The sequence below is a fragment of the Ictalurus punctatus genome, chromosome 3 (genome assembly GCF_001660625.3).
Source record: "Ictalurus punctatus breed USDA103 chromosome 3, Coco_2.0, whole genome shotgun sequence".
Lineage (NCBI taxonomy): Eukaryota > Metazoa > Chordata > Actinopteri > Siluriformes > Ictaluridae > Ictalurus > Ictalurus punctatus.
The window spans coordinates 5,581,172-5,595,581 of NC_030418.2; the positions used below are offsets into that span (position 1 = coordinate 5,581,172).

The 14,410-nt window shown below is 39.6% G+C and overlaps 1 protein-coding gene across 1 annotated transcript in view; it reads right to left on the reverse strand.

Moving 5' to 3' along the window:
* LOC108262239 (CUB and Sushi multiple domains 1a) overlaps window positions 1-14,410 on the reverse strand; it is a 291,201-nt gene that overhangs the window by 45,837 nt on the left and 230,954 nt on the right. Inside the window, exons 37-47 of the mRNA XM_053679448.1 lie at window positions 12,307-12,425; window positions 11,711-11,780; window positions 11,472-11,588; window positions 7,523-7,732; window positions 6,412-6,600; window positions 5,499-5,676; window positions 3,541-3,686; window positions 2,767-2,847; window positions 1,690-1,803; window positions 976-1,164; window positions 746-892 (exon numbers count right to left, since the gene is read on the reverse strand). Of these exons, the coding sequence (XP_053535423.1) occupies window positions 746-892; window positions 976-1,164; window positions 1,690-1,803; window positions 2,767-2,847; window positions 3,541-3,686; window positions 5,499-5,676; window positions 6,412-6,600; window positions 7,523-7,732; window positions 11,472-11,588; window positions 11,711-11,780; window positions 12,307-12,425 (1,560 nt within the window). The remainder of the gene's footprint in view (window positions 1-745; window positions 893-975; window positions 1,165-1,689; window positions 1,804-2,766; window positions 2,848-3,540; window positions 3,687-5,498; window positions 5,677-6,411; window positions 6,601-7,522; window positions 7,733-11,471; window positions 11,589-11,710; window positions 11,781-12,306; window positions 12,426-14,410) is intronic.

A 14,410-nucleotide genomic window follows, 5' to 3' on the forward strand; every position in this document is an offset into this window, starting at 1 on the left:
TGATAAAAAAAACCCAATGGAGTGCTTAAAATGGAAAGAAAATCCCCCACAGAAAGAGCTGAGCCTCCGCTCCCACCAGAGTTTTCTAAAGATAAAATGAGATAGACATGCATTACAGCCTGCTGTTCAACACTTGCTTATTGTTCAAAGTGTTGCCGGTAGCTGTTTGGAGGCTTTCCCATATTATAATTTATTGGGGCTGCTGAACCTCTATGCAAAAGTAACTGCTTCCTGCAGTGAAATTATAGTTGTTGCCCACCTCTCATTCCTTTAAAGTATGATTAGGAATGTGGAAACAATATATTTCCACAGGAAAAAAAAAATTGCTTGGAATGGCAAAAGTAAAAAGAGGGAGAATGTTTGTATGTGTATGAAAAGGGAAAAGGGAATTAATCACTGCCACCAGCCACTGCACATTATATATCAAGTTTGGCCATTGGTCAAAATGTCAGTTTGAGGCATGAGGCACAGAAACTATTCAGCGAAAATCATTACAGCATCTTTGACCTCCATTATGTCAGACTCAGTCAGAGGCACTGTGAAGGTACAGAACATCTGTTCCTACTCTAATGAGTGCTAACTTAGAAAAAGCTGACTTTCTTGTACCCTCTGACCAAAAATTCTATCTAGTGGAGGACTTGGCAATTAATCCAACCTTAACACAAAAGGCTGGAGGGGAGGGGCTTGGGGTTGTAAATTAAATGTAGGGTTTTAAAAAATGAAAAAATATAAATGATGCACAAACCTGTGTAGCGTATTTTGAACCCCCTCTTGTTGGTCGCATGATCAGTTGACCATCTGAGGTAAAGTTGGTTGGTTTTGCTTGTGAAGTTCAATTGCGTCGAGTGGTTTCCACTAAGTGCCACCAACAAGGGACTTTGTCCAGATGGCCCTGGGAAGCAAAACCTGCATTATTTTTGCCTAACTACATGGGCTGTCATGTTTTATTCCTTACATGAAGTAACATGCTTTTACCATCGAAGATTTCCAGCTCATCAAACTGCTTTTCACTCTGAAACAACTCCACATAAATGGAAATGGTATAGGTGGGCAACACTTTGATGATCCAGGAGCAGGTCTGTGAATTGGGGTAATTTTTCGGGAAGCCCGGACTCAGGATTACCCCAGAGGACTTGGACAGCTCCTCATTTGCAGGACATTGAGCTGTTGGGCCGTACAAAGCAGAATATTCCATACATTTAGGTAAATTTCTCATTAATGTACTTTCATGAATACGATTTAATCTCTGTCAAAATGTTGGTATTATTATTATGATTATTGTTGTTGTTACTACTACTACATGGTTGAATGTGGTAGGATCAGAATAGCACACATTAAATGCTTTTATGACTGAACATTCTACTATCACAGTTCCATCTTCCGTTCTTCTCTCACACCAGTCTACTTCAATCCTGCTCAATCCTTTTATCAATCTCCTTCCTCATCCCTTGCATTATATCTTCTATCTTTGAATACTGAGAGTGAAGCTTCTCACAAGTGCCGTAGCCATTTGACAACAAAGCACTGAGGATCTCTGACCTTTTTTGCTGTCTTCCTCTGTGCTTCCGTTTCTTTCTTTTTATTCTTTCATTTCTTTTTCCAGCAGTGCTGCCTATAATGTAATCATCTCAGCAGGGATTTTTGTTAGATGCGTTTTCAAACCTGAATGTGTACTTTGTTTCCATTTACCTTCGCACGCTGGGGGAGGGCCTTCAAACTGCAGGTGGGAGTTAAGCTTGCAGGTGAGCTCATCGTTGCCGATCAAGGCGAACCCAGGAAAACACCGATATCTTACAATGTCACCTGAAACGTTACAGTGTGAACCTTTTGATAATCGTACAAAAAGCACATTCTCAATATCATCAACCTGGATAGTTAAAGCATCTTTCACCTAATATATAGTACACTACTAAGAATTTAATTTGTAATTTTGTCAAATATTATCATTTCCTTTTACATCGATTTTTTTCTCACCACATAGATGATTGTTTGGAGATAAAAATCAAGTATTAAGAGAGGATTAAAATGATCATTACCATTTAAATGACACATTTAAAAACCTGAAGCAAATTGTGTGTGTATAGGATATTTAGATGAAATTAATTCAGCTTGGGGGCGGGCGCTAGCCCAGACTGTCTGACCCTGTAGGTGAAAGAAAACTAGAATCAGTAACAAATTACAGATTGAGTTTGTTTACTTGGAATCAACTGCACAGTGAAAACTACAACAGAACATTTAGTCACTGTCCCATCTGTGTATCCACAGATATATGCCACATATTTAAAAAAGATCCTGTCAGTGGTTAGCACGTTCAGGATTGGCGGTTCGATGCACGTTCAGGATTGGTGGTTCGATTCCCGCCGTGGCCCTGTGTGTGCAGAATTTGCACGTTCTCCCCGTGCTGCGGGGGGTTTCCTCCGGGTGCTCCGGTTTCCTCCCCCAGTCCAAAGACATGCATGGTAGACTGACTGGCATGTCCAAAGTGTTTGTAGTGTATGAATGGGTGTGTGAGTGTGCCCTGCGATGGATTGACACCCTGTCCAGGGTGTACCCCGCCTTGTGCCCCATGCTCCCTGGGATAGGCTCCAGGTTTCCCCGTGACCCTGAAGAGGATAAGCGGTATAGAAGATGGATGGATGGATGTCAGAATCATCACTGGAAAGATTCCAGCTGTGATTTCTTTATCTACCATCTTCCTTTTTGCTTTAAACAGTAAAATGAGCGAATCAGCTAAATATAGATTAGATTATGTATAGTGTCCCATACCTATTTCATAGTCTCCATCTTCATACAATATTTCTGCCTCATCCACAGCAGGGGGAGGGGAGCATTTCTTCAGAGGATAAGCTGGGAAGAAAGGGAAATATTTTGAAGAGCTTTGCCTCATTTTTTTTTTTTTTTTAAATTGAAGCTACTTCAAAAACACAAAAAAATGTCAGGACATACTGCGCGTATCTGAAATTGTATACTATAGCAGGATTTCATATCAGCACACATACAAGGGAAAAAAACCACACCACGCCATGTTGTTATTGCAAAAAAAAAAAATAACCAACTACCCAAAGTCTTTTATTCCTCTTATAGCACAGGGGTTTGCCAATGATTACAATTTTAATTTATTAATGAATGACACGTCGCAATTTATAGTCTAAAGTATATAAACTTTATAAAGTATATATTGTGGAATGAGCACGAGACAAATTCTTCTCATCATTTACATTTGAGCAGCTACATTTAATCCCGCACATCTTTTTTTTCCCTCGAAGATACACCAAAAGATGCTCAGTACAAATATAATAATATAATAAATATATATTATTCCATATGTTGAAACATAAGGAAAGCAAGCTCCAAACATAACCCTTTTTGTGACCAGTGTAATCCGAAAAAAAAAAAAATGCTGATATCATCAGAACCAATAGCTGCTTTATTGAATATCAGATAAGATGAATCTGGTGTTTTAGCCATTTTCCCAGCAGACGTTGCATGATATGTATTGGTTCGGTAGCAACATATTTTTCATTTAGAAGAGAAACTAACCATGGAAATTGAGGACAAAGAATCCACTTGTGGAGAAGTCACTGTGAAACTTGATAAGAACCTGATTGAAAGAACTGTAGGCTGACTCCAGGGCCGTATTGCCGCTGAAGATTCCAAGCTGCGAGTTGCTTTGCTCCGGTCCATCCCTGCATAAAAGCGAGCGCACATTGGAAATGCATTACTCCCAATTCTTGCATTAAATAGTTTAATAACGCCTTGCTTTTTTTTTTTTTTCTGAGTAGTTGGGAGAAAATTGATTTGCTTTCAAATCTATGGCTGGATTTTGTGCTGACTTTCATGTGAAGCCATTTCATTACAGGCCATGTTGAATGAAAACCAGGAAAAATGATGACTTAACAGAGTAGCCCACTCTTTTAATGGCTTTTGAAGATTAATGGCCTACGTAACTAAGAAAGGGCCCAGACAGGCTGCACTTTCTTCAGTGCTACACATCTTTTTTGATACACTTAAATGGAGGTGTCAGATAGAATGAAATAAAAACGGCCAGTATGATAACTATAATGTTATGAACAAATCTCATAAGATTCCAGACAAACCATGCATACGGATAGAAATGCTTTATCATAGGATAAAGGTGATCAGTCAGAAGAACTGCAATGATGCTTCCCTCTAAGGGGACTCGAACTATTCCAGCAAAATGCTCTCACAGCATAACACGGCAACATTTTTTCCTTTCATTTCTCACCAGTCTGTATACATGTTCACATACTGACGATCCTAAATCTTAACGATTTCAAAAAATAAAAAATAAAAAAATCACACTATTGATAGAGATCTTTTACAAATGCTTAAATATATATGTTATATAAATAAATGTTACAGAAAAATGTTTGTCATTTAAAAAAAAAAAAGCAGCATATTTCCCAAGAGGCCACTTTTCAGACAAAAAAAACACAATGAAGGCTGCGACAGTCAACAAAAAAACGTGGCTTTTTGGGTTCTGCAGCCCAAATTTCCTTATAAAACTACACTAATTGTATCGGAGACTACAATTTTTATCTTTATTATTTTGTCACACCAAATATTGACTTTGTTTCATTTACTACTGTTTACCGTATTTAAAAAATATATATATATATATATATATAGAAACGTTTAATTTCATTATTTTGAAGACATCTTTGCTCTACAGCATTTCTCTGCATGTGCCTAAAACCTTTTCACAGTACTGTGTCTGTATTTATGTGTGTGTGTGTGTGTGTGTGTGTGTGTGTGTGTGTGTGTGTGTGTGTGTGTGTATTTATTTATCATTCATATTTATTTGTTTATAGCATTAGCACAGGGGCAGGATTTTGGCATTTGAACCCCAACCTGAAATATTTTATTTATAACGGTTCCAAATGCTTGGATGTTTAATACACATAGTTTAGTTGATTATATGCATGTCAGATAGCATGTTTAGAGCACTAATAATAATGTTCATAAAAGGTCAACTTCAAACAACAAAAGAAACAGGATTAACCAGTCAGAAAAGTGTTTTTTTTTTTCTTCTTTCTGGTAGATCTGGTTTTATAAGGTAAGTTGTCCTTTTAAGATGCCATATTAATGGCATATTATTTGAATAATTTTAATCGAAACGATCATAAGGTTCCCATTTCTTGTTAATGTGGCAATATGTGAACAATATTAATATGATCTGAAACATGAATAACAATGCTAAATTAATAGCGCATGAGGCAAATAATTTTGTGCATGTCGAGGTTTTGGGGTTGACTCCGTGCTTGGAATCAGTCCAAATAATAATTGCCAACTATTTTTATTATTGAATTTGATCAACGTTGTCAACCCTAGATCTCAGGGTCATTTTATTATATTATCTTCATCTAAAATAAATTCTTCGACACACCACTGTTCCGTGCTAAGAAGAACTTTTAAAAGGCTCCGTGTTTCTTAGTTGAGATATGTTCTTTTTGGCGTGATCAGTGTTGAGCACTTACCACACTGCAATGTAGTCGGTTATAGGCTCAGTCTGGAGCAGTGTAAAGTTGATGTACACTCCATGGCCATGCGGCACTGTGATGAGCCACAGGCAGTCCTGTGAATCCGGATACTCGTTGGGGTATCCGGGTGAAAAAATTGTACCGTTCAGAGCTGTCACGTTGTAGCCACAGGGTGCTGTGCACAAAAACATACAACATTCAGGAACAAGCACTATGATAATTCATCTCTCCCAAGAAAGATATTCATAGCAGATGATCAGCAGTGGGGAAGTGCGACATCATCATACTAATGACAGCACCGTCAGGCGGGGGACCATGGCCTTCTGTTCGGATTATTAGAGGACTGGAGAAGGGGGGGTGGGGTGTTCCACAAAGTGGAAGATAGGGAGAAAGAGAAAGATAGTGCAAACAGTGCTACAGAGGACGGAAAGCGGTGATGTCTGGTGTTCAGAGACAGACATAAGAAAAGGAAAACGGGTAGTGCTTTTGATTGATTACGGGCCAGACGGCTTTCACACTGCACTACTCTGATTGATCATCAAGGCTGCAATTTAAAGCAGGTCCCTATAGCCTTGGTCTCCACTGGATCGGTCTTCAAGGTGCTTAATTTAAAAGGCAGCTTTGGGGGGGGGGGGGGGGGGGGGGACAGTCCTTGTTATGCTGTAACAGTATAACAGAAAGCAGCAACACTTCAGTTAAAAAGCTTCATTAAAAGGCCTTTTGGGATGCGAAATGGTAAGAGAAAATCCGCAAAATTATTCTACTGCAAACTTGAAGAAAATGTAAACCTACATTTGCCTCTGAATCTCTTCAGAGAGCAGATTAAGCAAGGAAGATCGAAAAAAAAAAAAAAAAAAAAGAATCTGGGAATCTGAGCACTGATAAACATTATTAGGAGTTTGTCACTTACCTTCACAACGTGGAAATGGATGATTCCATTTACGGTTTGTTCCATGCTGGCACGTCAACACTGGATAACCAACTAGAACATATCCAGGATAGCACTCAAATGTTATGGATTGCCCTGCACTGAAGTCACTGTGGATTATATATCCATTATGGAATGGATATGGATCTTGACAATTTTGCAACTGATAGGCTGAAAAACAACAGCAGCAACAACAACAGGAAAGTCTATTACTCATTTTCATAGAGACATATGGTACAGGCATTTGGTAGTATGGTTACATAAGTTCAGCAGAATTGGGCATAATCATTCCTAGTTTAAGATATTTCATATTCAGTTTGTTCATTATCATCTATTATGAACGATCATCTATTTTACAGACTTCAGTGAGTTTCTAGGATATCAAAAACACGTAATTGATTTCTTCCCCAGGCAAACAGACACCGAAGGCTTACAAATCATTCATCATCAACACGGACGAGTTCAACTCTTGAACCTCCGTTGGGGGAGAAAGGAAACGGAGATATAAGAGGAGGCGCAGAAGCTATCTGGCATACAAGTGGGCGATGAGGACAATAGTGGGTTATTTTTTTTTTATCAAGTTTTTATCAAGTGAGAATCAAACACGATGTCCATATCCACATATTGATTTGAAAATGTGTTTTTCCCGGAACAAAATAAATCTCACATGCCCCGCACCTGCAGCCCTTCCACCAGACACAACAACAAACACTGTAGATGCTTCTCATGATCAGAGGGGTGCTGTGATACCCTGTCATTCCCTAGAATGCACACAAGCTTTTTGGAGGCAAAAACAATTTATCCAGTCAGACATGAAAAACCCGGTGCGTGAGGGGGAACTTAGTAAGTAAGCTCCAAACCATGGAGATTCTGCAAGTAGCTGCAGTGGTTAAGAACATTCATGTGCACTTATTGATTTTTTTTTTTCCCTTTAAAGATTTTTCTCCATTTCCCCATTTAGTCGCCTGCCAATCACCATCCACCAGCCAGCTTTCCCAATCATATGGCAGCACCCAAGCCTTTAGAGGCAAAATATTGGGTCCAGTAAGGAATTAATACAGTCAGGAATGATGAACTGAATAATACAGCTCACCTTGGTATGTGAGCCTGAAGCCCTGGCGATTCTGTGAGTGGTCGCTGTAGAAGTGGATGACCGTTTCATGAGTTGTGCTCAGGAGAGGAGCAGGAAGCTCACTGCCGCTATACTGGCCAATCAGTGTGCTGCTGTGCTGGGGTCCATTATGCACTTCCAGGAAGTCGTGGTTATCTTCGGTCGTGAAGTTCAGGAACTGGATGTGTGCTCCTGCATGGTGTGGAAGCAAGCAGATTAAGGCACTATGCAAATGGACAAATGCCTGGTCAGAAAGTATACGTATAAGTATATGGTTGTTGGTGTCAGATGGGCTGGTTTGAAAAAACATTGATCTCCTGGGATTTTTTGCACGCAATAGTCTTTAGAGATTACACAGAAGAAGAAAAAACATTCGGTGAGCAGTAATTCTGCTAGTGGCAGACATGTTCACAAGTCCTTGAGGTCCAAGTCAAGTCTCAAGTCTCTGAGGTGGAGTCCAAGTCAAGTCTCAAGTCTCTGTTGTATTTTTAGCAAAAGTTCTTTCACTTTACCATCCACTGTGAGAGCTTTGGAGGGCTAAAAGGTGTAGTGGTCAAAAATACTGGTCACTCGGAACTCAGTTTTGAAGTAATTTTAATGGGAATTCTGTTTGAAGCAATCTTACAGTATGACGAGCTTCTTTACTCTCCCTTCAAAGTGCCCTTCGGAGCAGGGTGACCACATGAAACAGACCAAATGTGGAACATGTATTAAGTTTGTGTGGGAAACTGTGGGACACATTTTCGACACCCAAAGGACTACAATTTTAATGTCTATCTAAATGAATAAGAAACATTCAGTCCATTTATATTTCTTTATATTTATGTATTTTGTATTTTAAAAAAAAGACACAACGAGAAACATTACTGCATAAAAAAATTAAGTGGGATAAAAACCATTTCCGCGTGCACGGTGGCTTAGTGGTTAGCACGTTCGCCTCACACCTCCAGGGTCGGGGGTTCGATTCCCGCCGTGACCGTGTGTGCGGAGTTTGCATGTTCTCCCCGTGCTGTGGGGGTTTCCTCCAGGTACTCCGGTTTCCTCCCCCAGTCCAAAGACATGCATGGTAGGCTGATTGGCGTGTCCAAAGTGACCGTAGTGTATGAATGGGTGTGTGAATATGTATGTCATTGTGCCCTGCGATGGACTGGCACCCTGTCCAGGGTGTACCCCGCCCTGTGTCCGATGTTCCCTGGGATAGGCTCCAGGTTCCCCATGACCCTGAAAAGGATAAAGCGGTATAGAAGATGGATGGAAAAACCATCTCTATGGCTTGACCTCATGTGTGGCCAATTTGAGTGAAAACTAACAGTCCTTTGATGACAGGCTTCGATACTTTCTTCAAAACCGATTGCTTCATCAGCGACGCAACTGGTGTTTTCCGTCTATTTCAGTTTATAACTGAAATATTATTGTAGAAACATGACCAAAAAAGAAACCCTTAGTGTAACATTTCCCCAGATTTGGGTAGGGAATGAGGAAGCTGTATGCAGGCTTGGAACAACTTAATCTTTCACTTTTCAGCGGTTTTATTTTATAGACACACGCACATACGGCTCTGGGCTGGTTGGCGCTCTCTGCCTTTCGAGGCGCCCATCTTTCCCACCTCAGCTCACTGCAACACGTCACATTCATTACTATAATTCCCCGCAGGCGTGCAATCCTTACTACTCACCTTCTCCGGCTCGGTCCTCCAGTCACAATCCGAGCACGCCCCCGCTTCCACACTTAGTCTGTTCAAACTGTTTATTTCCAATCAAAATGTGGCACATCATCTCAAGTTGTGGGATGCGGGACATACCGATAGGAAATGAATGAATGAGGAATGAATAGAAACATGTGGTGTTTGATGCCGTCATGTAGGGTAGTACAGCGAGAACGTAATCAGGAATGCCAAACCAAAATGACTTGTGTTTTTCATGAATCTCTGTCTTCAAGTCCAAGTCAAGTCTCGAGTCAGCTGTTCCATGAGTCCAAGTCAAGTCGCAAGAGAATTATTATTTATTTATTTTTTTGGCGACTTAAGTGCGACTCGAATCCAAGACCACTGGCTTGAGTTTCCATCTCTGGCTTTGAGGTGGATGAGCAACAACAGCAGAAGACCTCATCGGGTTCCCCTCCTGTTGTTTGCGCAGACATGATGTGCTGCTTCAGAGATTGTGTCGTCTTCTTGTAACTTAATCTACCTGTAAAGGTTCCACATACTCTCCCAGCTGCACTTCCTGTACCAGTCCTGCAATACCCATGGTCCCTTATCACGGTATACTTTATCACAGATCCGCCCTTCTTTCAAGGCCAACCCTCCATATTAGTAGTGATAGACTGCTTTTCACAGTCCCTCTGGCTCATTCTACTTCCTGCTCTACCCACAGCATTTGAAACGGCAGAACTTGTCATAGCATGTTTTCAAACGTTAGTACCCTTTAGTAGAAGGACACTGTGTCTGACTGAGGACCGCAATTCACCTCTCAAGTATGGAGGGCATTGCTATCATTGTTACACTGTGATCAGTGTTTTGACCACGGCTTGCTTCATGCTTCCTGATTCAGTCTTGTCTAGTCTTCTGCCAGTTTGCTGATCGCCTAACCGTTTGCCGGCCTCGTGTTTCTGAGAATTCCTTAGCCTTTTCATGTTTACTAAATTGGCGTTGTTAAAACCAGAAACCCTGCACTTGCAGCTATCTGTCTATTAACTATTGAAAGGAATTACAGAATTTTAATAGGACATTAATTCAGCCTGACTCTGCACATACTGCTGGTTTTAGTTTAATTGTGCATTTGTGTGTTTCTCTAATTCCCTTCTCTTCTGAGAGAAAGCCAGAAGAGACATTTAGGCCCTCAAAATATTCAAAACATTTTCTTGTAATTATGACAATATTACCGACATAAAGTTGAGTTCATATTAGATTCGCCACATGTTCGAACCGCCAACGCAAACAGAATTTAAATAGCACCTGTGAACGTTTAATTCACAGAAGACACACTAACGCGTACACCTATTTTGCATTCATATCACACGCAAATCGTCTCATTTACATATTGTTTTCAACCTCTACTTTGCACGTGAGATTGATTACACAATTCAAAATACAATATGTATGTAAAAAAAAAAAAAAAAAAAAGTTGTGTATCGGAAGCATGATGGCATGATGAATATCAAATATAAAACCAACTTTATACCACGATGCTGTTGAATTCTGCTTGATAACAAGGTTTTGATTCATTTTCTATAACAGCATGACTATGAAAGTAATGGTGCAAGACAAATCACAGGTTTATATTAATATGCTTGTTTAAATACATTGTTTCTAATGTTTTCGTCTGCAGGATGCTCACAGAATTCCAGTCCAACGGTAAACAGGTTTTTAAGGAGAAAAATGGCTTCTGCAAATTGAATACCTGCCCTTCAGTCATAAATTTCAGATCTAGTAAATCATACAGTAGTGGTAAATTAATATTTTGTGTTTGACACTGTATTTTGCACCTTTATTCAGAAATGGACAAGAAGTGCAATTTTGCGAAATTCAGTTTTCCTCTATAAACCCTGTTAGTAAACCAGCTTGGGCATTTTTTTTTTCACGCATTATCAAGTTTGCACATATTTTATACACGTTAGTAAGTCAGGGCCTTAACACTGGGCCTGTTTTTAGCAAGTAAATACACCTTGAATATATAGGGAACCGATGAGTGTAAAACTGCATATACTTTATTTTGTACTCCATCCTGAACTAACAAATTTGGAGCCACTACGGTCATTAGCTTTCTCGCAATCTCCAAGCTAGGTCAGCTTTCCAGGTGATTCTTAATATCTAATGTTCACTGATCTATTTAAAATTTGATGGTTAAAGTTAGGATTTAATTTAGAGTCAGGTTTAGTTAATGGATGTGTTTAGGGATTTGGTTTAGATTTAGGCTTAAGTTAGTTTGCTCACCATATCCAATGGGCAGGAGGATCCTCCATGTACAGTCCAAGTTGCCAGGGTAGTTTCCGGGGAAACCGGGGCTCAGGATCACATTACTCACATCGTTAAGTGTCCCACCACACTTGGCTGGTTTCCAGAACAACAATAAAAGACAAGCATAAGCTTTTTGTGATATTTTTCAACTGAGTGCAAAAATATATGCCTGAGTTATGATAAGCAATGCAGCACGTTTAGTGGGGTGGTCATACCAATACACAGCGGAGGTGGGTAGTTCCAGCGTCGTACAGTGCCTGGCATACATGTGATATGGGAATGACCCTAAGAAAAAGTTAAACATACTGTCAAGACTATCAAACGATGGATACAAGAGAATACTGTTTTTTCACCACTCATTAAAGCAGAATATGTTTGCACATGACTTAATTAATGTACAACTATTGGGGTGCCAAAAAACCTTCCTTTTGTTCCACTCTTTACCTCAGAATCAGGTCTGGGCCCTGTTCATTATATGTGTCTTTGAAAACCCAAGATAAAGTGATGTGTGTCAGAATTACTAATCATAATTATTCCAAGTACTTGATTAGTACAGCCACGATCCGCAAGTCACTGACTGACTGGTTGATGCAAATTATATGGAAGTCTGGACAGGCCATTAAAATTTTTTCTTGTGCAGAATGAATTATAGGAATATGTGACAGTTTTCAATTTGTTGGGCCATTTAGCTGGTCCCCATTAGGAATTGTATTTTTCTGAGAAAAAAAATGCTTTTATTTCAAATTATAATAGTTTCCTCTTGGTTCCTGAGGTTAAGATTAGGGAAACTTGAGTGTGCAATGCGCCTTACTTGTAGTACGTATCCTGGCTCGCAGCTGAACGACACCACCTCGTTCACCATGTACCGATCTCCACTCTTAATGCCATTGGCCGGCACAACTGGCTCCGGACATGCGGTCAGGCCTACAGCTAAACACAAAAAGACATACTGTACAAATCACTGCACATCACGCCCTACCAAAAAAAAAAAAAAACCTAATAAAACAGACAGCTAAACATCACCTCACAGCTACTCTGCACATATACCGTATTCATAAGAGGCAACTTGAGTAAAAAGATCCAGTACTAATGTTAAATGCCAGATTTTGAAGCTTTGAAGTGTAGATTGAATTCCAACGTTCCAAAATTGTTACGAAATTTTGTGAAACGTGAAAATGGGCTGGAGAGAAGATTTTAATACAAACAGGAAGTAACTGGACTGGCTAAATTCAATTCTGTCCATCTAATGTAGGAGTAAGTGTAGCCCAGTGGTTCATAATGGGGTCCAGGAACTGCTAGGGGTCCAGGTAGGAAAGCCAAGGGGTCCATTAACTTTCAACTTAGCTACAGCGAGGGAAATCACTCCCACCATTATATCAGTTATTACATTTCTATTAAGATTTTATCGTTATTAATCCCTTTGGGTGGTTGCTTGTTTTATATATAAGTTTTAGTTTTGTGCAAAAGTTCTAGGCACCCTATTTTTTTTAGTACAAACTTTGTTGTAGACTTTTTTTCCCCCATGATTTCTACATTATTGAGTCAGTACAAAAACATTTTAGACTCCCAAACATTAGTTTATTAGCACAAAATTTAAATGTTGCAGAATCATGTTTGTATGTCAATAAAGAAAGGAGCATATTGCATAAAAAAAACACAACGAATGCTGGGTTTTGCTGCAAAAATAAGAAGCAAGTGTGACAATCAAAGTCTCCTGAAGAACTGTGGCTGGAACTTACAGCTCATTTCCTTATAAAACTACACAAATTGTACCGGAGACAACTATGTAATTTTTTTTTTTTTGTCACACCAAATATCGATTTTGTTTCATTTATTTTCTAAATGTAGAAATATTTAATTTCATTATTTTGAAGGCAGTTTTGCATGTCCCTAAAAGTTTTGCACAATATATATTATATATATATAACATGCAAAAGACGTCAGCTTTAAGGTGCTTTTAGAATAAGACGAGAGAAAACAGACCATTTTGTTTGCAAATGCTCTACATTGCATTTGATTACGCTTGTTCCATTTTTTATCCTTCATAATGGCAGCCACACTGATCTCACACATCTTAGTATATGCAATCAAATGATTGACAAGGTGTGTCCGTCTCTTGAATAAGTGACCGAGTTGCCCCATGCCGGGAATCATAATGCGCATTACCGTCACTAATTCAGAACTGACATTTCAGTCTGTGTTCAGATTCTCAGCTGAGCCTCTACTCCACCAGAGCTGATTGTTATTATTGTACTTCTATGGACCATTACACTGGCGGCGGCCCTAATTGGACTACATGTTGATGGAGTGTGCCATAACTCTGAGATGTATTTAGAGTTCACTGATTTACTGTGATTTTGTAGAAGAGAGAGAGAGCGGGCAGGGAAGCTCAGGGAACCAGAAAAAAAATTCCGCCACTATTTTTTTGCAGCAACCTGATAAGCATGATGGCATGCATTAAGATAAGGGAAGTGCTTAATGCTCTTTTTAAGGGAGCATCATTTTGTGTTACATCGCCTAGCACTAGCTACTGAGCAGCTCTCTAAATGGATGCAGGCAGAGATGCAGACAAATTGGACCATGTCAGTGAGGGGACTGTGGATAGAAACAGACAAATGAGGAGATGTGGGGAAGTGAATTAGGTGAGGTGGTTTATATCAGTGCTGGGCAGATGAAAAGCCATGCTCTAAACACATGGACACGCATACACACACATCCATTTCCACCAAGACAGCGGAACCCTGATGCTATCTGAATCCGAGTATTGGTCCGAACCGCTTCTCCGAATACAAAAATTCCAGCATCAGAAATTTACACCCCAAGAGGAAATTACTTCCATTACAATGCTTACCACATAAATGTCACCCGTATTTAAAGTCATCCAAAACTTGCTCTGTAGACCATTTTTTTTCTAT